Source organism: Drosophila ficusphila, unplaced genomic scaffold (genome assembly GCF_018152265.1).
Source record: "Drosophila ficusphila isolate 14025-0441.05 unplaced genomic scaffold, ASM1815226v1 contig_197, whole genome shotgun sequence".
NCBI lineage: Eukaryota > Metazoa > Arthropoda > Insecta > Diptera > Drosophilidae > Drosophila > Drosophila ficusphila.
Window position 1 is genome coordinate 2,700,181 of NW_025064091.1, and position 23,198 is coordinate 2,723,378.

A 23,198-nucleotide genomic window follows, 5' to 3' on the forward strand; every position below is an offset into this window, starting at 1 on the left:
TTTGGAATTAAATAATAATTTAACCCGGATCCGTTTCTTCCACTTAAACACATAAAAGATTCGTTCGTAGAAAATATTTTATTTACAAAAATAGAAAATATCTACATATTTATTATACATATGCGTCGATCGCTTATTTAAATGCAAACCAAGAGAGTCGACCACAAATGATTGTAATTGGTTTTGGAATTCGACATTTATTCGAATGTTTATAATGTTAGTTCCATGTAAATCATTATAAATTCGGTAATACTTCTGTTTTCGCTTTCGTCTTATATGTCGGCGTACAATGCTTATGCTAAAGTACAAAAAAGTCGAATATATTTTTACATAGGTGGTTGAGAGGTATTTTACATGGACGCTTTTTCGTTTATACGACCGCCTATAACCTACGATATTGTACAGTCGCAGCACATTAAAGAGTAGTATAGGCATTTGACAACCTTTTCGTCGTTGTCATCGTCGCCCTTGCCATTCAATTTGGCCTTGTCATTGTTTTCGTAGCCAAAGATTTTGCCGTCCAGTTGATCGGCTTCCAGGCCATCGACTTTCTTAGACTTCTTGCGCTTATTCTTATGCATCAGTTCGTTGCAGTTTCGCTGCTGCACCATATCATCGATCCAATCGAAGTCCGTGGCGTTTGCCGGGCATCTTGGGAAACTGGAAATGCTCTCAATGGAGTTTATGTCCTCCTGTTCAAAATTTAAACATATGGTTAATACCAGGAACAAACTTTGTTTTTAATCTGTGAATCTAATTTATTTACCTGATTATTATTGTGATTCTTATATCTATTTTTCTGTGGCGTGGTCTGTTGGGAATTGGACGTGGTCGGTGATCCCGACTTGTGGTTGGTCATTGGCGACGAGGTCGTGGCTATCGAGGCTGTGGTTCCCGCCGAGCTGTTTAGCACCACCTCGGTGTCGCCGCTTCCTGTTGCAGCAGTTGGCACTTTGGGCAAGTCATCCGGGCCCATCAAATTGTGCTAAAGAAAAGATCAAATCAACTTTAAAGTTCGGGATTTTGTTTTCACCCAACGTACCAAGTCTTGTATTACCACGGTGGTAATAACATTTGGCGAAGTCATGACTCTGGTAGATGCCGATGCAGTCTCAGAAGTCGGACTTTTCAGGATCGGTGAGTTGGTGCTCACTGGCGTGGCTGGCAGAGTGGCAGCATCCGAAACGATAGCCAAGTCATCAGAGGACTCCCTGGCGCTATTTGCCCCTTGAACCATCGAACAGGTGGCCACAATGCTTAACGATGAAGAAGGTGAGTTGCCGGACAAATCGGGAGAGGGTCTGAAAAAAGAAACATGTTTTGTGATGTTAGTTATATTTATCCTTTTGTTATATACATATGAATGTATGTAGCTTAGGATTATGGGTAACTTTGGATTAGGAAACCGGTATTAATTATGGGTATGGTGTGGTATTCGTGGCCAATTGTGTCAGTGCATTATTTATTCGGTGTGGTTATTTGAATCGTGCTCGCCTCTCCACCTTACTTACAAGTCAATCAGCTCGGACTGTGCCTTGCTGCCTCCCAAAGACCACACTTCGCTCTTTTTCTGAGGACTCGAGTACGAGATGTGCTTGCTGGTCGTACTATAACGACCCTTCGAATGCGACTTTCGACCCGGTATCCACAATATGCGCAAACCAGAGGATTTGCCTTTCTTTGTTGGGTTGGAAGCCATCTGAAAATCGTATACTAAATTCAGAAATTAAATGCCAAAAAATACTCGTATTTTTATACATAAAAAAAAGTGTGGACTGTGTTGACACATGCTTGTCATCTAGTGAAACATGACACGGGAAAGTTTTTGGGAAAAACATGACAAACTGGGTTTTCACAAGTAAAAGTCGCTTGAAAAATTATGAAATAAAGCATTTCCTGATTGTAAATGGCTTCATAATCATTATATCCTGGCTGTTGTTTGTGTACCTCAGATCTTATTGGGTATGCTTAAAACTTTAAAATAAATAGGAATCCTTTTGATAAAAATCCTATAGTTAAATATAGGAATAATTGTTATATTCTAAGAATTGAAAACTATTACTGATTAAAAAACCCGATATAGGATATTATTGTCATCTTCCCAACCAAATTTCTAACTTGTTTGTTTAGATTCTGGTTGGAATTTGTTTAGAAGGCATTTTTGTGACACACATTTTCTACTGTAAACAGTATAATAGAATCCAAGGGGTAAACAAATTCCATGGTAAACAAACAACGTGATAACATTACCTAGAAGAAATAACTGTTGACAGTGGATTATATTGACAAATTGGCACTTATAAACGAATACATTGTACGGCACACACACACAAGCATCTCAGCTTGGAAAGGTATTTTCACAATTGGATTTTGTTGCTGGGATTACGGAATAAATATGCGCATCGCGTCGACGTGAATAAAAAGTGGTTTACCGAATACAAATGTACAAAAGTCGAGATTCAAAACACCACGCACATTTGCGCTACCATATATCCACATATATAGCCATAAAGACATACACATATATACTTTTTGGGTGACAAACAAGTAGTGGTATACAAAAATGGCTTTCCAGTATTTCGGCCGTGTGTTAGTGTTTTAAAACAGAAATTAGACTATTTTTTGTTAAATGGCAACAAAACCTGTATCGCTCACCTTTTCTCCTCAGATCTTGACCTCAATATCACAAGGTTTTGTGCAAATAACGCATTTGTGTAAGCCAAGTATGTAAATACATATACATATACTATCGTATATAAAGTAGGTTTTAGTATGAATTCGTGATATGGTTGAGATTCCCAGCTCTAACAGAATTGAATTGAACTTTATTCTTTTCGTATTTCCGCGGGACTTTGCACTATATTTGGATAAGGGTAGCAAATAGTAGTGACCACAAACTTTACATTACATTAGTTTGTTTTTATTTAAGGACCGAGAGCCGACCATGCTGTATATGTATATCGAATAAACAAAACCGAACTCAACCAAAACCAGTGTTGGTAAACTGATTGCACGCAATAGCTTTCTCTTTTCTATCGCTCAATTTGTAATTCTATCATCAAAAGTATGGTGTCCACTAACCAAACGCTTGTTATCGATAAATAAAGACTCACAAGCTTGCGAAAATTCGTATATTATCAAAACGCTGCGCAATTTTATTGGAATAACCAACACAATTAAATAAATTTGTAATGGTTGAATGTAATGTAAATGTAATAACAAATATGTTAAGAGGTAAATTTTGAATGAATATTGTTTTGCTTAAGTTTGTACATTTCATAGCTTATGATGATTCCTGTACAAGTTAATGGTAATTACTTTACTTTCTTTCTTGTTTTTATCTAAATTAAGATAAATATTTATTATGCAAAATTGGTGGTGAGTAAAGTTTATTTTGAAGAACCCCGAAAATAGTATTCGATCCCTATTACGGTCACACTGCTATCCTTGTTTAGCTTGGTAAGCTTTTTATATGTTTTGTTTACGTTGAGCAGTAATCAAATAATTTATGTAAGAAGCCGATGGGTGTAAATAGTATTAAGCCTATAATTACACAAAAACAAGCAGCATAAACCACATAAGCATCCATCAATTAATGTTTATTTAGAGTGCGTGTAGATCGTGTAGATCAAAGAAATAACTGTATACGCGGGCAAGTTTGTCCGTTGATTTTGAAAGTGATAATGGCATATTGCTCACGCAGGAAATAGCGCGAGAGTTTGCTTCTCAAAAAAGTCGAGCATTCTAAAAATATATAACAAAGTTGTCGAGAGCGGCGGGGATATAATATACGGGCCATCGAATTGGCCCAGTCTCCCAGTGTTCGTGCTGCACTCTGCTATCCGCTATCCGTTGCTCGCGTGTTAGACGTAGGTAATAATTATTTATTTTTTTTTATTTATTTACCGCGTGTGCGGAGATGCCTGGATCCACAAAAAGCAAAACCTACGAATTAACTCCACCGAGAGTTACGTGCCGATAGCGTTCATTCGTATTAGCCTTTATCACCCGTTCAGGCGGCTTTACATACATACATAAGTGTGTACCGACCACAAAATCTCTTCCAATTTACGCCGCTCAAAAATAGCCGGGAGGCAGCCAGAGCATATAGTATACGTACATAATAAACACAGCTGTGGCTAAAATATTAGCGTTTACAAATAATCAGATACAAGACTAAGTAGAACGGATGGGCATCTGTCAGATATAAAACCACTTATTTGTTAGTTTTCACACACGAGAACTGGATTCTGCGATCATTGACCCGTTTATATCTCGCTAAATCGTGATTTTAATTTCATTAGAAAGCGGACAAGATTGTGTAATATACTGCTATAATAAATTGAAAAGATTTGCAAGTGGGAAAAACTATATAATGTTTAGAAGTTTAGACAGTTTTATAAACTTTTCTTTTAAGTTGTATGGCATATTTCTAAATGACAAGCTACGACAAAAAAACTTATAAATAATAAAACTTATAAATTATAAACGCAATTTACTATTATCTTGATCACCATTGTCGATATAAACAATCTTATGTATATATCGTACATATATACCAGGACCGACCCGGCGCGCTTCTTTTAACAGCCCTCATGGTGAAATTTATTTTTGGAGGTGCGGCCAAAACACCGCAATTTTTATTCGAATTTTTTCTATGTTTCGTCTACATGAACACACAATCTGACAACTTCTACATCCCATCCTCTGCGTGCACCGCCTGCATTTCTATCAGCTTCAATTGCATGTGAAAATCAAGCCACCCATACGCCAATATTTGCACCCACAATCTTGGGAATGTAAGGGATCGCGAATTGAGAACCTTTACCATCCCCTAGGCTTTTATCCCAAAAATTACAGAAAATATTAAAGCATAATGGAACGCGAATTCCCACTTTTTCAGTTATGTAACGCTCAACAAATGAAATAAGTGATTTACTTGGGCTTTTGAAACTTTTAACTTACATAAAATATAGAATTCAGTAATTGTGTATGCTAGATTTCAATATAAATGCGATATAAATATAAAAATCAATAGCATTCAAGTTTAGATTATTGTTATAGTATTTGAGATCTTTACGTTTTAATACGATTTTAATTATCAGAATATATTTGTTAAGGTGAACGTAAACTTTTTAACTGTCTAATTATTTTGATGACTATAAACGAATATTTTGAAAAGTTTTTAGGAATGAATGTTGTTGCTACGCCTTTAAAACTAAAAAAACTGGATTGTTTTTGTTTTCTAGATTATCATCCGTGAAGGCAGGACACAAGATCGGCTGTGATCATGGACCCGGAAGCATTTTTGGACGTGGCCAACCAGGTCATCAAGCTGAAAATGTTTCCGTTCTTCGACATCGCTCACAGTCTACTTGCCGCGCTGGCCGTGCGCGAGGACTTGGGCGCGAATGCACAGGCGTTCTCCCGTAAGCATCCGCTGGCCTGCTGGCTCTCCACCATGCTGGTGATCTTCGCCGGCGGAATGGTGGCCAACGGGCTCCTGGGCGAGCCAATTCTGGCGCCGCTTAAGAACACAGGCCAGCTCTTAGTGGGCACCGCAGTGTGGTATGTCAATCCAGTTCATAATACTCCATAATCACAGCTAATGGAAATCTATCTTCAGGTACGTGGTCTTCTACACGCCTTTCGACATTGGGTACAAGGTGGCCAAGTTCCTGCCCGTCAAGATCGTTGCTAGCGCCATGAAGGAGATCTATCGGGCAAAAAAGGTCTACGATGGCGTGGGACACGCGGCCAAGCTGTATCCGAATGCCTGGATAATCATGATCATCATTGGCACCCTGAAGGGCAACGGAGCGGGCTTTACCAAGCTGATCGAGCGCCTGATTCGGGGAGCATGGACACCCACAGCCATGGAGTTCATGCAGCCCAGCTTGTGAGTATTTACGAATATAAATAAATGATTTTTCTGGTACTAATTGAATTATTTTATTTAGCTACACCAAGGCCTCCCTGCTGGCCTCGATTATCTTTGTGCTGGACAAGAAGACCGACTGGATCTCGGCACCGCATGCACTCGTCTACTTCGGCATCGTCATATTCCTGGTCTACTTTAAGCTGTCCTCCATTCTGTTGGGCATCCACGATCCCTTCCTGCCGCTGGAGAACCTCTGCTGTGCCATCTTTTTCGGCGGCATTTGGGACAGCCTGGCCAAGATCCTGGGCCGCGGGCAGGCCAAGGACGGTGACAGCAAGGACGTGAAAAAGAACAACTAACTGAAGCCATTTTGTAGTCAGCCCCCCCAATAAAAAAAAAGTACTTAAAACGCTGCCAACCAAAGCTAACGACTAAAACGCACACATAATATTATAATATACAATACATAGCATAAACATAAACATAAACATAAACATAATCAGAACTAATGACTTCGAACGAGAGAGACAGAGAGATCTTCCCATGTGATTCGATTCAGAAGCGCAAGCCAAAGACATATTTTTTGTGAGGCGTGAAAATTACTCTTGAGGCTCAGCATTTTGGTGGGTGTGCCAGCTGTTCCTCGACTCCGATTTCACGCCGAGAGTTAGGCCCTCGAAAATTTGTATTGTTTAACGATTGGTAAGATTTACGATGACGAGCAGAAACCACAGACTTGATTATATTGCCATATTTAAGAGTGTTTAACTTGGCCAAAATACAGCTTAACTATAACTGAAAAAAAAACCTGAAGAACGCGCCGAGTTTTGTGACTTTTACTACAAAAGCGACGTGCTCAAACGAACAAATTGTGTAAATATTGAAGTCGTTTCATTGCAACTCCTTTTTTTTTTTTTGAATAAATTTAAGTTTTTGCCGAAGTCCTATTCGAAAATTGAATGATAGATCATTTGCTTTGAGATTGTGAACACGTATTCAAGCTGAACTTAAGGCTATTGTAAGAGGTGTGAATGTTTATTGTTTGCAATAAAATTAAACTATGATTTTGGTTGATTGTCTTGTTTGCATAAATGGGAATCAGTGGCTATGATCGAAAGAATCTTAACAAACGGCCCCTTAATTATTATTTGTATTCTTTACATGTTTGGAAAATACATTAACAATTATCAAATTCTGGGTAATCCAAAAATGTGAAGAATAGTCGCCAGAAAAATACTTACAAAGTGATTTATCTTAATGCCTAAATATATTTATTTTTTCTATTGTCATTCTTATTCTAAAAGTTCAGTTATTATATAGCATTAACAAAGCATACAATTTATTAGAATTTATACAATTTACTTTTTCCTTAAACCTATTTTTTGTTTTTTTTTTTTTTGATTCAATATATTTGTAGTTCGCAATTAACTGATTAATTTTGTAGACGTTATGCAATGTAAAGAAAGGTGTAAAATGGGTTTAAAAAAGTAATAAAGCTTGTTCTTAAGATTATACATTTTGAGCTTAGACTAAATTTATGAAAATTATTCAGAAACAAACCATTTCGCTTAATTAAATATTTGAAATTAAGTTATTTGTTGCTAAAATTTTCATTCAATAATATTGTAAGAGAATTTCCTTTATGAAATTACCATTTAGAATTTCTTTCATAAAAACTCTGAATGGAACTTCATTGAAAAGCAATTGATTGTTTGTACTTAAAATAGTTATTTGAAGTTGGGCATTTTTGAAGGCCATATCGAACGGTATTCGCGACTTAAACATATTCTATTGCCATGTTCTATACAGTTGTGTAGTGCGCCTTACAGTGAACTGAAATGGAAAACAATGATGGTCAGGCGGAGGTGTGGGATGTGATAAACTTCCATTATCTCACCAATAAATTCGGAAACGGGATCGTTGTCGCCTTCGCCGCGCATTGTGCCGGTGATCTCCTCGTTTTCCACCATCGGCAGGAAGAGTTGAACGAATTCCGGCGAATAGGGATGTGTGATGGTCTCCAGAACTTCGGTGACGAAGTAACGGATGAGGGAAATGTCCGTATCCTCGATGGCGCAACACTGTTTGATGTACCGCAGTACGGGAACAACGCAGCCGCGAGTTAGCAGATTAACCATTCGATCCAAGATCATCTTCTTCATCTCCAGTTGGACAAGGATCTCCAGTTCGTCTTGTTTCGATTCGAATAGACGGATGAGCAGGAATAGAATCTGCTGCTGCAGCGTGGGATGCACCGCGGCCACCTCATCGAGAACTGCCAGATGCGTGGGACAACTGTCGGTGGAAAGCTTGAAATACGATGGCTCCATAACAACATTCTCAATCCACCGAATCACACCAACTCCCACAACTGGATATCTGGATTAAAAATATTAAATGTGATAAAGTTGCTTATTAATTTTAAAGTCTTATACTCACTTGATGCAATTGTATAGCGTCTGCAATTCGGCAATTAATTCGGTGGATCCCTGATCCACATTGCAAATGGTATGAGCCTTTTCAATCGCTTGAATTGTGCTCTTCAGCTCCTCCTTGTTCAGCATGCGTTCGGTCATCGGACGCTTTTTGGCCGGCTGATCGATAACAGCTGACGCGTAGGCCAGCAGAAACATGTACTTCGGCTTGTGCTCTGGATTAATCTTAACGCCGGAACGAAAGAGGGCGTCCACCAGGAGCTCCAGGAATTGCGGGTTCCGTATTAAGTCTATGGGCGGCGGATCGGATCCAGAATAGTTTCGGAAGAGCACGGTAATATCGGCGGGATTAAGTGTATTGCGGGTAAGCATCGAAGTTAAGGCTTGACAGGCTTGGGGATAAACTGCTGAACCATTTAAAGCCATTGTGATTGGAGTTACGTTTTGATTGCTGTAAGAAAACAAAGACAACCGTTTGGATTAGATTGAACACTAAAAGAAATACATTACTAACTTCTGCAGAGCGTATTTAATGATTTCCTGAGAGAGCCGCTTCATATTGAATCCACCTTTCTGCTCCTGGCTGAGCACCTGAATCAGCACCTGGGAGTAGACATAGGTGTGCTGACCGTGGCAGACCATGCGAGCGCACTCCTGAATGGCGCCGTGCACATCATCCGGATTGTTCAGAAACTTGACAATCGAGGTCTTGAGAACCCGCGAGAAAACCTCAATTTGCTGGGCTGCCGTTGATATTGAGGTGATTTCGCTCTGGAAACCCGCATCCGATATTAATTTGATGGTAAAGTTCAGCATAAGGCAGTCGGGATATTCCTCTGCTAATCGGTAAATCAGGGAACGCCATGTGTAATGATCAATCATTTCGGTGAGCCAGTCGGGCGTTTCACCCTCCTCCGTGAAGATGGTATCCGCTTTCTTCGGATCAAAGGACTTCAGGATCATTTCCTTCAGATGATTTTCAACCATGGCCTGCACCTCGGTCACTTTTACGCCGGCCAGGATTAGCCATTCGGCGAGAAGGTTGGCCATTTGTGCCACCGCCTTGTAGTTTTCCGATAGCATTGATATAACCTCCTCGGGAGATCCGCCAGATTGGAAGTATCGCTTCAGTTGCGTGAAGATGCCCGGTTCCATAATGTAGTCCGGTGTGAGGAACTTTTCCAGGCATTCTTGAATTGTCTTTTGCGGATTGTCTTCGAGCATTTCCTTGGTGGGGAAAACATTGTTTAGTTAACTCATCTATCGTTTTGGATGTACTTAACAACCAGTGGCGTCACCGGCACCGGGTTTTCCCGCCACGCCGTGTTTCCAGTTACCTCCGGATTTGCCTGCCCTTTAGCGCGGCCCTGCCAGCCGGAATCTTCGTATTCTACTTCCATTTTATAGCAAAATACTTATTTACAATAACATATAAAAAAATTTTCTTATTTTGATTAATTTCCATGCGTTTAAGTGTGGCTGTACAGCATCATGACAAAATACCACTAAAACAAAGTTTAAGAATTATAGGCCGCTTACACTGGTACCCTTAAGGTACATTTACATGCATTGAACTGTGACTAAATATGTTTTTTAGAAAGTAAAATATATTCCTTTTTATTTTCAACATTTTTTAACAACTTTTTATTATCAGAATGTGCGAGTGAAATTCAGTTATTATTTAATCCGATTACCACTCATCGAAGTAATCGATAAGTACCGCGTAAACTAAAATAGATGAGGTGGCAACACTACGGCGGATTGCCGGTATTGATAAACAAATGTCTTTCTGTTGCGGATTTCAAATAAACCTGGCAAGATGTCGAACCAACGAAAGGACATGTGGAAGCTGCTGTACAACCACGTCAATCGGAACGGCAGCAACCTCTCCCGCGTGTACACGGTGATCGAGGACATCCTGTGCCAGGAACCGAGCCTTATAAGTTGTTCCTTGGTGCGCGAGCTGCACAACAAATTCCAGGACACATTCCTCCTTTGGCTTCTTAACAAACTTGCCAAGTGCTTAAGTGAGGCGAAAGATGGCGGCAGGTGGGTGAATGAGCAAGTCCCTTAAAATAAAACATCAACACAAGCCATTGTTTTTCCTCAGCCAGTGCATCACACTGCAGAGGAAAATACTCAGTTCCTGTTGCTCCAATCATCCGAAGTTGTACGAACGCCTGGTTTTGGCCTATGTGGAAGCCTTGCAGGAGATGCACCTGCAATTGAGTGCTTTGGATTTCAGTCAAGTGCGCGAGGAGCACCAGCGAACCATTTCCCTTCGCATTTTCCACTGCGACGTGACTTGCCTTCAGGAATTTGATCCGCAATGCGCCTTCGAGGAGATCAACGTGGCCATTGAGCAGGCCGACATGTATGCCAAGAGTCTGCTGCAGGTACTGCAGCACGCCCATCACATTGGCTATGCCACGCACGGCGACATCTTCTCCGGAAGCCTTCATCAGGCTTTGCTGATCCTCAAAGAGTGCGACATGGACACCAAATTGGCCAGCCTGACCTACTGTCACAGTGTCCTGCGGTCACAGTCCAACGACCGCTGGCTAACCAATCCGGATGTTGGTCATTATGCTCAGCTAACACTGGAGGCAACGGTCATTATTTGGTCCTCGGTTCCCAAGTGGTTGGACATGGGCTGTATGACGCGGCAGGAACTTAAAGGTTTGAATACGGCCACCAAAGAACTGCTGGATGTCTTGCACATCCATGGCCGTTCGGCTCTCGAGCTTGGCTATCTTCTACTCAACGAGATTCTAAGCTTGCCCGCAGACATCGAATTGGAGGAGGGATTACTGGAATCTCTGAGTAAATTTATTCAGGGCCATCTGGAGCATTCGGTTGTATCAATGGAGCAACTTGTGCACTTGCAGCAGCTGTTGCTTATCCACTGGCACTCGCACCCAGCTCATTTACTGCCCATTTTGGCTCTTATGTCTCTAAAGCAAACTGAGATACGCACAGCAGTTGTGCAGGCCCTTTCCCAAAGTCTCGTTCAAACCGTACAGAAAAGGGAAATATTGCCCAACGACTGGATTGAAATAGTGTCCATTTTACGTGCCTTTAAGCAGCTGGAACAGCTGCACCTGTCACAAAGTCAGCAAAAAATATGTTTGGAGGAAAAGCAAATCGATTCTTCAGTTTTGGCGAAACTACCGCTCCAGTGTGAGCTTCCAAAGATGAGTGAAACCAATTGGAACGGCCTTTCCATGCAGTTGGTGGAGCAGGAAACCAAGTGTCCCTCGGCCAAAAAGGATATATATTTCGAAATCTGCTCGCTTCTGATGAAAATCGCTTTTGTTCGGCACTTTTTAAAAACACAAACGCAACACCAACTGCTGGCGATTCTTCAGCGGCACATGGAGTTATCCCACCTGGGCGCCATTCGCTTGGAAACACCTTCGAGTGCCCACACCCAAATGCAGACCTTCTACGCCCAGCATTACATGAACCTCATTAAATCGGAGGCGACACTCGCAGTATTCTGTAGCAATCTACCTCTGTTGTATATTTCGGGTTATATTAAACCGGAGCAACTGCTGAGAGCCCTGCCCTCGATGGCCAGCCAAAGTAGCCGTGCTCATGTCATCCGCTTGCTGCTGTGCTCCCAACCAGGCACTTTGAGTGTCTTTAAAGTCCACGATCGCATCGAGTTGTACTGCCCGAAGTGCCGGCCATTGCCAGAGAAACTTCCTGGAGTTTATCTCGGAAAATGCAAGCAGCCAATGGCCAGTCTAGATTTCTCCAGCTCCCTCCTCGAAATGATAGCCAGGGATTTCCTATTTCATCCCGATTTCAATTACATTTCCCACCATCTGGATGTGCTGAGCTTTGAGCCTGATTCGATACTTTCTCTCCTAAAAGAAACGGATGGATTGCAAAGAGTTTGCGTAAAGATTCTTGGTCATTTGGTTGCTGCAATGCGTGCGATTTCATCCGATTTCATGGAGCAAATGGCGAACCTTGTGCTTGGTGCTATTAAAACGATGCTGGCCAAACCGCTTGCAGAGCAAAATGTTTTGCAACAGCGGCGAATGCTCAACATACTGAACGCCATCGCTCACACGGAAGTCGATGAGATCTGGCTCTTCCACTGGTTCAAGATGACCTTCTTCTTTTTGGTGCACACCCAGTCGCTGGTGGCCCAAGAGGCAGTGCTGGCGGCCACCGAGATATGTGCCAGCCACGGCCTGCAGACGATCAATCTGTGGAACTGGTACAAGCGGGATGCCCTCGATTTGACAGTTCGACTGGCCCTAACTGGATATCTTTCGGATGGCGTTCGGTTCACCAGATCCCTCAGAGCGGTGAGCACTTAAAGACCACTTGAACAAACCTAATTTAACTTGATTTCTGCTCTCTAGTTGACTAAAATGCTGGGCTTTACGTGCGTCCAAGAGTTCACCTGCAAGTATCATCGCCTGTTGACAGCCATGGTTTTGCCGCACTGCATTGTTGAGCCGCGTGCCAAGGGAGTTCTCGTTTTGATAGCCAAGCAGATGCGGAAGCCACTTGCCACTTTGTTTTCCATCTCGTTTCTGAGGCTATACACCCATGTTTATCTCACCGAAGAACCCGAGTTGGCCAACAGTTGCATTGAGCTGGTGGTTAGTTGCACCCAATCCAGTTTGCAGCAACTAATGAATACAGATGTGAAGGTTAGCTATATTATATATATTTCATTTCCTATTTAATAACCATATTCTTTATTTATATTCCCGCTAGCAAACGGTGGCCGAATTGCTAATCTATTTCAACCGGAATCCCACATTTGTGATGCGCTCCTTTCAAAGCCTTTTGCAATTAACAGTCGGTTCGGAGGAGGAGCTATCCAGTCAAACGGCCAATGCAGAGTTCGCCAACTTTATTGCCGAGCGTTTCCTGGGCGTGATCACCTACTTCGAGAGCTGCCTGAGCGAGCCGTCCTTTGAGAAGCCGCTCAAAGAGGAGACTCTCTACAGCTTGGGTCAGATCATGCGCTTCGTGGGCGCCCAGCACGTCACCCAGTTCCGATTCAAGATCATCGCCATGCTGAGCTTCGTGCACACCCTGCAGGAGCCACGACTGCAGCGAATTTGCCTCAAGATCTGGCACATCTTTCTGCATGTCGTTAATGTTCAGGAGTTGGGGCCATCGTTGGGCAGGATTGTGGCCACTTTGCAGCCGCTCTTGGCGGACGGGGAAAACGTTAAGCAGGTCAACGATCTGTACGAGTTCATCATCCTGCGCAACGCCTCTATGCTGGGCAACTTTGTAACCGATCTGTACTTCCTAGACCGCATGGAGAATGTCTCGCCAACGATTCAAAAGTGCATCCGAAGGCATACAGCTCATTTGGACCTGAAGGGTTCCAGCGATGAGGAGGGTCATCAACCCCAACTCTTGGAACAGTTGCGTTTCCTGCAGAAGCACATAACCGACGAGTGCCTACAGGTGCGGGTCTATGCCCTCCAGCATCTGGGTGAACTCTTTCGCAGGCGAAGGCCGCAGTTGAATAGCACCATACTCAGTGAACTGCCTTTGGAGCCGCTGCTGGAGCAGATTGTGAACGTTCTGATGGCCGGCTGTCAGCACGACGATCGTCAACTGCAAATGGCATCGGCCAAGTGCTTGGGAGAGCTGGGAGCCATTGACGCCAGCTACTTGCCTTCGAACTTCAACTTTGCGAGTCCACAGCAATTGCCGTTGAATATTCTATCGGATGACTTTGCCATTTTGGCATTGACTGCCTTGTGTCGCGGTTATCAGTTCCAGCAGAATACCAAGCATGTGGATAGCCTTTCGCTGGCCATCCAGGAAACGCTGGCCGTTTGTGGCATTTCACCCAAGGAACAGAAGAAGGTGCAGCTGTGGCAATCGATGCCGGCGAGGATGCGCCAGGTGATGGAGCCGCTGCTGCACTCCTGCTACACCAGCTGCCAGCGGCCGAGCACCTGCACCCAGCAGCCGCTCTTCGGGAGCCACTACTCGCACAGCTTCTACGAGGAGTGGGCCTTCCTGTGGGCCAGTCGACTGATCGACTACATCAAGTCGTCGGAAACGAAGCATCTGCTCAGCTCGTACAAGCCGTGCATCAAGAAGGATGGCAACATGTTGAGCACCTTCTATCCGTACATCCTGCTGCATGCTCTGCTCGAATGCTCCGCAGATCAGCAGAAGCACATCCAGGAGGAGTTCATGGCCGTGCTGAGGGCCAATGAGGAGGGCTCCAGTTCGGTGCGGGGTCGTCAGGGGTTGGGTGCCATCAAGGAGAACGCCTTCAAGCAGTTCGAGTCGCGAAAGTACGCAGCGGGTGTGAAACCCTTGTCGAGTAATTCGGTTCTGGAGCGCAAGGAGGATTCGAGTCGAGTTCCCCGCCTTGCTGGCAAACTTTGCGCCGAACTGTTGGACTTTTTGCAGCGCTGGCTGAGGGAATGGCAGCGGATCCATGGCCGCAGCACTGGGGGCAAGCCACCGGAGACCATAGATGCCAACTACCGGAAGATCCACGAGTTTCTCAATGGCATCCCCAAACTATTGGTTTCGCGCGCCAGTTACAATTGCGGTGAATATGCTCGTGCACTCAGCTACCTGGAAAGCTATCTCGAGGAGGGCGAGGACAAGTCGAAGCGTCTGCTGGAGCAGTTCACGTTCCTGGTGGAGGTCTATGGTTCCCTCAGGGATCCCGATTCGGTGGAGGGAGCCGTGCAGGTGCGCAGCTACGACATGAGTGTTACACAGGACATTCTGGTGAATCGATTGGTGGAGCGACAGCAGGACATGATCACCTCGTACGAGCAGCTGCTCTCCAGCACGGATCAAATGCAACCGGATCACGTGCGCGCCATGATTGATGCCTATTTGATTGACACACCGAAGACCGCTCAACTGATTGCCGATGGCCTCTGGCAGCGACTTTCCGATCGGTATTCGGGTCAATGTTTCGCCGAGTGCAAGTCCGAGTTGCTGTGGCGTCTGGGCAGCTACGATGAGCTGGAGGAACTGCAGACCAACTGGCCGGCTCGGTGCTCTCAAGGTTGCCTCAAGCTGCGCAAACCATTGACCACTCGCCCGGAATTCGATTCGCTGCTGGATGGAATGCGGGAATCGGTGCTCGAACAACTCAAAAGCTGTTCTGCCGTTCAACAGCATTCCTATGCGAATGCCTACGATGCTGTATTGAAGTTGCATCTGGTTCACGAACTCCAGTGCAGCCAGGAGCTGGTGGAGAAGCTGGAACGAGATGCCAGTCGAGAGAATCAGGAGGATCTCATGAGGAGATACTTTGAAGATTGGGAATGCAGATTGCAAGTGATTCAGCCGCAGGTTCGCGTTCAGGAATCGATTTACAGCTTCCGCAGGAATCTGCTGGCTGAACTGCAACGTCGCCTCACGAATCGCGACCATTTACTGCCCCGTTTGCAGACAGAGCTGGCCAGGATCTGGTTGAATAGTGCCCAAATCAACAGGAATGCCGGTCAACTGCAGCGCGCTCAACTGTACATTCTAAAGGCGGCGGAATACCAGCCCACGGGCCTCTTCATCGAACGAGCCAAGCTGCTGTGGCAGAAGGGCGACCAGGTGATGGCCATGAACTACTTGGAGGAGCAGCTGTCCATCATGCGGTCCGCCTGTCATGGCAACTTCAAGCAACTGCCGCCGGAGCAGCGGCATCTGTTCTTCCAGGGAAAGTATCTGCAAGCCGTTTACAGCGCCGAGTCCATGCACCTTTGCGCCGATTCGGTTATCAAGTATTTCGAGGAAGCGATCAACGTGCATCGCCAGTCGGAGAGCTGCTACGTCCAGATGGCGCAGTTCCTGGAGAAGATGCGCGAGGCGAGGCAGAGCAGTAAGGCATCCGGATCCAACGAATCGGACGACATGCTCATCGGTATAATGGCGAACTATGCGAGATCTTTGCGTTATGGCAGCGAACATGTCTACCAGTCCATGCCGCGCTTGATCAGTCTCTGGTTGGACACCACGGAGACCTCCACGAACAGCGAGCAGGTGAAGAAGATGAACGACCTGCTGACCAACTGCTGCACTGCCCTATCCACATCGGTGTTCTATACGGTCTACTCCCAGATGCTGAGTCGCCTCTGTCATCCCTTGCCAGAGGTTTTCTCCGTGCTGCGGAACATAATCATCCGACTGGTGGAGGAGTATCCGCAGCAATCGCTGTGGATGCTGCTGCCGCACTTCAAGTCGGCCAAGGCGAACCGGATCAAGAGATGCAAACTGGTGCTCACCGACAGTCGACTGCAGAATGGCGCATTCCAGAAGCTGCTGCACGACTTCAACTCGCTGACCGAACGCCTGATGGAGCTGACCAACAAGGAGGTCACCCTGGATCGCACCTACAAGCTGAGCGACTTGGACACACGGCTAAGCAAGCTGTGCAAACAGTCGGAGTTCTCCAGCATACTGCTTCCCTTCGAGAAGTACATGCAACCCACATTGCCACTGAATTCAGATTCGGCAACTGTTTCGTATAATCCGGCAAAGGGGACAAAGTCAAATTGGTTTCCCTACACGCAGATCTACATCTGTGGCTTCCAGGAGTCCGTCTTGATACTCCGGTCGGCGGCCAAGCCCAAGAAGCTAACCATTCGCTGCAGCGATGGGCAGGATTACGATGTGCTGGTCAAGCCAAAGGATGATCTTCGTCGCGATGCTCGCCTGATGGAGTTCAATGGCCTGGTCAAGCGGTATCTCCACCAGAATGCTTCGGCCAGGCAGCGCAGACTCCACATTCGCACGTACGCCGTGTTGCCCTTCAACGAGGAGTGCGGCTTGGTGGAGTGGCTGCCCAACTTGGTCTCCTATCGCAGCATTTGCATGAGCCTGTACGCCCAACGGGGTCAGGTGATGTCCAGTCGTCAGCTCCACCAGCTGGCTGTGCCGCTGAATGAACCGCTGGAGCGGAAGCGGGAGGTGTTCCTCAAGCAGTTGCGACCCGCCCATCCGCCGGTTTTCCAGGAGTGGCTGCGCCAGCGATTCGTCACCCTGCCCAGTTGGTACGAGGCGAGGAATACCTACATCCGCACCATAGCCGTCATGTCCATGGTGGGCTACATCCTCGGATTGGGCGATCGGCATGGCGAGAATATCCTGTTTGCCGAGGGTAATGGGGATGCCGTGCACGTGGACTTCAATTGCCTGTTCAATCAGGGGGAGTTGCTGGCCTATCCGGAGGTGGTTCCCTTCCGGCTCACCCAGAACATGATCACCGCCATGGGGCCGCTGGGCGTGGAGGGCAGCTACCGCAAGTGCTGCGAGATCACGCTGCGCCTGCTCAAGCAGGAAACCAAAACCCTGATGTCCATGCTGCGTCCCTTCGTCTACGATGTGGGTGCCCAGACCAGGAATGGTGCCGCCGCAGCCAAGATAACCAAGGATGTCCAGCGCATCGCAGATCGTCTACAAGGACATGTAAGTATTCCTTGGATGCTTTTAATAAAATTGTAGATCTTTTTACTACCACATCTGATTTCAATATAATTTACTATATAACATATATTAATTTACAGGTCAAAGTTCAGCAGGCCAACAGCATTCCCCTCTCCACCGAAGGACAGGTGAACTTCCTCATCAACGAGGCCACCAAAGTGGACAACTTGGCTGTAATGTACATTGGCTGGGGAGCCTTTCTCTAAACCCAGTTCAAGGATTACCAACAAATACTCGTTTTTCTACTGATTCTTTGCCTTCAAGTGTGTAAATAATTTATGTTGATTAACTAATATAGGTCTAAGACAATAACTGTTAATTGTTAAGTTGGGGGAACTTAAAATTCGTTTTTAAAAGAGCTTAGATGTTACTTCGTATAAAGAGTTGTTGATTAAAGTCTTTCCTGTGAAATGTACCTTAAAAATTTGTAAAATAATATAATATACTATATATTGTAATTCATATATAAAGATAAACAAAATATTTAATGTATTATGATCATAGTTGATTTTATTATTTATTTACACCACCAACTTGCTGGTGGGCGGAACCTTTCTGAACACATCATTCACCACCTTGATGATGAAATCGGGCAGCAGACAAGCTGCCGAGCAGATGATGGTGAAGAGCCACAGAGGAAGTGAAGCCAGGAACTGATTGTAGACATCGTACAGCTCGCCACTCGAGTCCAGATTGTAGAGGTACGTGGTCAGCATGAAGGCGACAATCGAAGCAAAGATCATGGCGATATTCAAGTAGGTCATGTAGCGACCCACCAGTAGCAACTTCAGGTTGCCCACAATCACAATGATGGTTATCAGCATGGTTCCGAAGGTCTGGAAACTGGCAGGTTGGCCTCCGTTGAAGAGCACATTGGCATCGTTGAGAACCGCGTAGGTGAAGTAGAAGATGATGAAGCACTGGACAAACCCGTTGAGGATCCACAGACAGAAAACCCCCATCGATGCCTGCCGATTGTGCGCGAATCGCTTGTACAGCTCCGGATGCCTGAAAGAAAGTTAAGAAATGTGTTTTATTAACTCCAGGGTTTCTTTCTAATTTATTTTTTTAACAAACTGCTTCATTAATTAATTTTTTTTTTTAACTTTTATTCGATTTTTTGTAGATTTAATGTCTTAACCGCTTTCTGGATTTTCAGTAAACTTCTAAGACAATAACTTCTTTAATTGATCACCGATTTCGAAGTGGAATACCTCTCAAAGTTTGTAGTTGAATTCTCTAAAAAACTGCATCATTAGTTTAGTTTTTATTTTTGGACCGATATTTTATCAATTTTTATGATACAACCCCTTTTCAAATTCCCAAAAATGGGTTTGACGAAAAGTGAACAAAATTCCAGTGCTTCTTATCTCATAACTTGTATAATTTTTATCCGATTTAAAATTGCAATACCTCTAAAAATTTGTAATTTAATACCCTTACAGTCTGCATTATTATTTCATTTAATTTTTGATATGCAGAATACTGGCCCAAATACGCACTTTTCCAATATTTATTAGACCTATGTCTTGGTACTGAAAACTAAATCTATTATTGCGACATACCTGAGCAGGGTCTCCTCGCTGTAGTCCTTGTCGGAAATGGCCAGATAGGTGAAGCTGAACGAGATGTAGACGATGTCGAAGAGCCAGAGGTACAGCGAGTTGTAGACGTTGGTGGCGGAGAAGAGATCGTAGACCTGGAAGAGGGCCATGCACCCGGTGATGATGATGTTCTTGTAGCAGTAGAAGAGCACCAGGAACGCCAAACGATGCGAGTTGTAGTGTCCGTGGACGAGGAGCAGTCGTTGCAGCATTTCGAATCGAGCGATGGCGAAATCGGCGCACCTGGCAGCCTGTTTTCCCTCGCGACCCGTGATTCCAATTCCGATGTGTGCCTCCTGGATCATGGACACATCGTTGGCCCCATCGCCAATGGCAGCGGTTATATACTTCTTCGTCTTCTTGATCAATGTAACAATCTCGCACTTTTGCAATGGACTCAATCGACAGCAGAGAACCGCTCGACACTTCAAAGCCAAATCGGCAAACTGACGAGGAGTTTCCTTTAGCAGAGCGGTAATTGTGATGCCATCCACCACGAGAACCTCTGGATTGTCGGCGTCAATCTCCTCCAGTCGCGTGAGGAGCTCCTTTGGATCGGTCACGTTCACAATGAAGTGCTGTTTCGATCCGGAAGGAATATGCCGGCAAGCGAGTCCAATGTTGTATGCAGTTTCCACTTTGTCGCCGGTGAGAACCCAAATCTTCAGTCCAGCGGTTTGGAGAGCCTCCAGAGTCTCACCCACGTTTTCTTGCAGTGCATCCTCCAAAGCCGTGGCACCCAGCAGGTCGAGACCTAAAAGATAATAGTATTTGCTTCGTTTCAATAGGAGATATACCAACTTTCTGAGTTGGAGCTTATAGATTTCAAATATTTTTGGAATTTTCCGTACAAAAGAACTTCTGCCTTTAAGATCTGAACTCCTTAATCAGCGATATAACTTACCAATCTCTACCGTTTCGTAGCACTCCCTGATCAGCTCGTTTCGATTGTTTAGCTGGGTGTTGGCATTCCTGAAGAGTCCTTCAAAGTTGGCCAACTCCTCGGGGGTCAAAGTTCGTCGCGCCACGGCCATTGTGCGGAGACCCTTCTTCGCGTACTTCATTATCTGCTCATCGATCACCTTCAGGCGGGGACTCTCCTTGCACCTCGGAAAGATGGCGCTCTCCGCTCCCTTGGAATAAAGCCAGGTGGTGCCACTCTGATCTCTCAAGATCACACTCATCCTCTGTCGCTCCGAACTGAATTCCAAAACATGCAGCCGCTCGAACTGCAGTTTCTCACCACTTGGATATCGACAAAGGCGAAGGACATCGTTATCCTGGCCCTCGTAAACGAGTCCCAAGCTGGCGCATCCTTCGAGAAGAGCCTTCTCATCCGGACTGGATGCCTGATATCTATCAACAATCTTCTTGCCCATCAAGTGACTCCTTTCCGAAAAGGATTCTGCCGATTCCAAAGGCTTTTCACCCAAATCCTGAAGGATCTCCACAGTGTGACAAACAGTCAGTGCCTCAAAAAATATATTGGCTTCACTCTATAATAATAAAATATATATATTAAGGTTAAAGGTAAGAAAACATTGCTTAAAAACCTACTCACATCAAGTTTTTCCAATTCAAATTGTTCACCAGTTGCCTCGCAAAGTAAATGGGTATTTTGCAAAGTGAAATCTTTATCTTCCACATAGCAATTAACAAATTTCATCAGGTTTTTGGTGAGTGTACCAGTTTTATCCGAGAAAAGTATGTTAACCTGGCCCAATTCCTCGTTCAAATTGGATGCATTAACTCGACAAGGTTGATCGGTCTCCTCGTCGTACAAACTCAAGTCATTGTGCATGAAGTGCATTCCGAAAATGCGATACAACTCGATGTTCATATACGCTGAAATGGGCACCATGTAGTTGAAGAGCAGCAGGAACGAGAGGAAGTCCTCGAAGATTTGCCAGGCGGAATTGAAGTTGGTTGGCGGACCCAAAAAGGGCATGGTTGGCACAATCTTTGCCTCCTTGTGTCTGTAGAAATATAATTTAGAATGGAAAAAAAAAATAAGATATGTAATATATTATATATAGGATTACAAGATGTAGGTTCAATCATTTTTCAACTTGCTTAATCTTAATATAGATTACTATAAACAAAGCACGTAATGAATACTAAAAGTTGTAAACACTTATGCTTAAATCGGTTCATTGGTGATATAAAAATAGTAAAAATAATTATCTACTATACTATACTATACTATACTAATTATTTATACACAAAACTGTAAGAGCACTCACCTTTCAATGAGATACAAAACCACGACAACGACGATCATTCCAACGATGAGTGCCACCATGAACCTGTTGATATACTTCTCACTCGAAGCGGATTTATTTCCAGTGTAGCGGCTATTCAACTGCAACTTGGTGTGCATACCTGTGTATATGGCACACCCTATAACCCGATCGGTGCCCTTAACCCGAACTCCTCGGAGCAGAAGGTTCTCAATGGTCAGGGGAACAGCATCTCCATTTCCGCCTCCTTCGGTTTCGAGTCTCCCATTGAAATTGTAGAGATCAGAGGTGGAAGCCTCGCAAACAACGCAATCCTTGCCAGAATTTCCATCCTCGTTGGAAAGTGTGTAGTTCGGTGGAACGGAAATGGTTTTCAAATTGGTCTCACCATCCAAATTTGCCGTGTTCACAAAGCATTTTCGATCTGCACTCGAGGATTTCAGCAAAACGAGATCGCAGGGAACATCTCCCCCATTTTTCACAACCACAAGATCGCCGGGAACAATGAATTCCGAATAAATAACTTCTTCCTTTCCATTTCGAATGACAATAACTAAAATACGATTTAAAATGAATTTAAAGAGGTCAAAGAATTTGTGACCATTTTATGATCTTTTAAAAATGTCAAAAAAATGAAAAATTCAAAAAATACAGACAAGATTACAAGATTATATTTATGGAACTCAGATTTTGTATTCTTTTATTTACAACTTTATTGATTTTTGCACCACTTTTTCTTTAATTTATAATATAATTAATTCCTTACCTCTAGCTGTGTTTACAAGTTTATCACTTTTCGATCTCGAAAAGTCTTCCAATCCCTCCTTCAAAGCCGTGATTATCATGACAAAAAGCAGGGGAAGCAGCGACACAAGCGGCGATATTGTTTCATCTAGTTTTTATAATAGATATAATTCTTCAAATGCGAACTCCTTGAAGTGCAGCCATACTTACTTACGAAGAAAGACACAATTGTGATGATCAAGAAATAGAAATAAACAGCTCTCCTGAACTGCTCATAAAAATTGAGAGGCAGGAAAGTTAACCAATTATATTTAGTGGTTGTAACTCGATTCAGAGACTTCTTTTGCCGACCATCTATACCACCGATCTGTATCCGCAAGGGATCACTAGATTTTTTCTTGCTCGCTCCCATAATCACTGTTTTAATTTTACCTATTCACTATATTTTAATGATTCTAAAACTGTTTCATTTTAGCCGAATTTAAGATTAAAGGAGGTGGGCACGCGTGATTACTTTCGGAGCCAAAGTTGGACTGAGTTTCGAATAGAAATAGCCAAATAAATTGAGGTATGATAAAGATAATGTTCCATTTGCGCTTATATAAACTTATTTTTGGTTTCCAAGTGGTTCTGTCAAAAAAAGGCTGACCATTAAGTTTTCGTGTTTCCGGCGTTTTGGCCGATGTCGAACTGAATTATCGTCATTAAGCACCCACGATTCAGATTAGATGCACTCATCATTTCAGATTAATAACGAATTTGAATCTTCCACGCGAAGATTACTTCAAGCCAACGAACAAACCATTTGTATTGGCTGTTTTTCCCCTTAGCTGATTAAATGTTTCGC

General features: G+C 44.0%; 5 protein-coding genes across 10 annotated transcripts; 2 read left to right on the forward strand and 3 right to left on the reverse strand.

Annotated features, from left to right (window-relative positions):
* Positions 1 to 59: 59 nt before the first annotated feature.
* On the reverse strand, positions 60 to 2,993 carry LOC108097780. 3 transcript variants are annotated; one of them, XM_017200308.2, is made up of 5 exons: positions 2,656 to 2,993; positions 1,512 to 1,699; positions 1,043 to 1,301; positions 767 to 985; positions 60 to 692 (listed from the first exon to the last, which is right to left on the reverse strand). In XM_017200308.2, the coding sequence occupies exons 2-5, from the start codon at positions 1,697 to 1,699 to the stop codon at positions 390 to 392; spliced, it is 969 nt and encodes a 322-aa protein (XP_017055797.1). In that variant the 5' UTR covers positions 2,656 to 2,993; the 3' UTR covers positions 60 to 389. The 3 variants fall into 3 exon arrangements, with proteins under 3 accessions (XP_017055797.1, XP_017055798.1, XP_017055799.1); XM_017200309.2 differs by having other exon boundaries at positions 1,512 to 1,713; XM_017200310.2 differs by lacking the exon at positions 1,512 to 1,699 and having other exon boundaries at positions 2,656 to 2,992.
* Positions 2,994 to 3,488: 495 nt separating this feature from the next.
* LOC108097715 (trimeric intracellular cation channel type 1B.1) lies at positions 3,489 to 6,955 on the forward strand. Of its 3 annotated transcripts, none has more exons than XM_017200208.2 (4): positions 3,489 to 3,510; positions 5,250 to 5,568; positions 5,627 to 5,899; positions 5,961 to 6,955. In XM_017200208.2, exons 2-4 carry the CDS (start codon positions 5,291 to 5,293, stop codon positions 6,238 to 6,240), a joined length of 831 nt encoding a protein of 276 aa, XP_017055697.1. In that variant the 5' UTR covers positions 3,489 to 3,510; positions 5,250 to 5,290; the 3' UTR covers positions 6,241 to 6,955. The 3 variants fall into 3 exon arrangements, with proteins under 3 accessions (XP_017055697.1, XP_017055695.1, XP_017055696.1); XM_017200206.2 differs by lacking the exon at positions 3,489 to 3,510 and adding an exon at positions 3,761 to 3,873; XM_017200207.2 differs by lacking the exon at positions 3,489 to 3,510 and adding an exon at positions 3,800 to 3,869.
* A 107-nt stretch (positions 6,956 to 7,062) lies between these two features.
* LOC108097714 (negative elongation factor D) lies at positions 7,063 to 9,814 on the reverse strand. 2 transcript variants are annotated; one of them, XM_017200205.2, is made up of 5 exons: positions 9,654 to 9,814; positions 8,831 to 9,543; positions 8,321 to 8,767; positions 7,779 to 8,260; positions 7,063 to 7,714 (listed from the first exon to the last, which is right to left on the reverse strand). In XM_017200205.2, exons 1-5 carry the CDS (start codon positions 9,714 to 9,716, stop codon positions 7,683 to 7,685), a joined length of 1,737 nt encoding a protein of 578 aa, XP_017055694.1. In that variant the 5' UTR covers positions 9,717 to 9,814; the 3' UTR covers positions 7,063 to 7,682. The 2 variants fall into 2 exon arrangements, with proteins under 2 accessions (XP_017055694.1, XP_017055693.1); XM_017200204.2 differs by having other exon boundaries at positions 9,603 to 9,814.
* A 262-nt stretch (positions 9,815 to 10,076) lies between these two features.
* On the forward strand, positions 10,077 to 18,185 carry LOC108097681 (serine/threonine-protein kinase ATR). Its single transcript, XM_017200147.2, has 5 exons — positions 10,077 to 10,365; positions 10,427 to 12,638; positions 12,696 to 12,989; positions 13,057 to 17,745; positions 17,844 to 18,185. Exons 1-5 carry the CDS (start codon positions 10,136 to 10,138, stop codon positions 17,967 to 17,969), a joined length of 7,551 nt encoding a protein of 2,516 aa, XP_017055636.1. The 5' UTR covers positions 10,077 to 10,135; the 3' UTR covers positions 17,970 to 18,185.
* Positions 18,186 to 18,252: 67 nt separating this feature from the next.
* Positions 18,253 to 22,956, reverse strand: LOC108097682 (phospholipid-transporting ATPase IF). The gene is made up of 7 exons (XM_017200148.1): positions 22,562 to 22,956; positions 22,374 to 22,499; positions 21,611 to 22,160; positions 20,929 to 21,343; positions 20,272 to 20,863; positions 19,329 to 20,121; positions 18,253 to 18,771 (listed from the first exon to the last, which is right to left on the reverse strand). Exons 1-7 carry the CDS (start codon positions 22,761 to 22,763, stop codon positions 18,285 to 18,287), a joined length of 3,165 nt encoding a protein of 1,054 aa, XP_017055637.1. The 5' UTR covers positions 22,764 to 22,956; the 3' UTR covers positions 18,253 to 18,284.
* Positions 22,957 to 23,198: the final 242 nt, after the last annotated feature.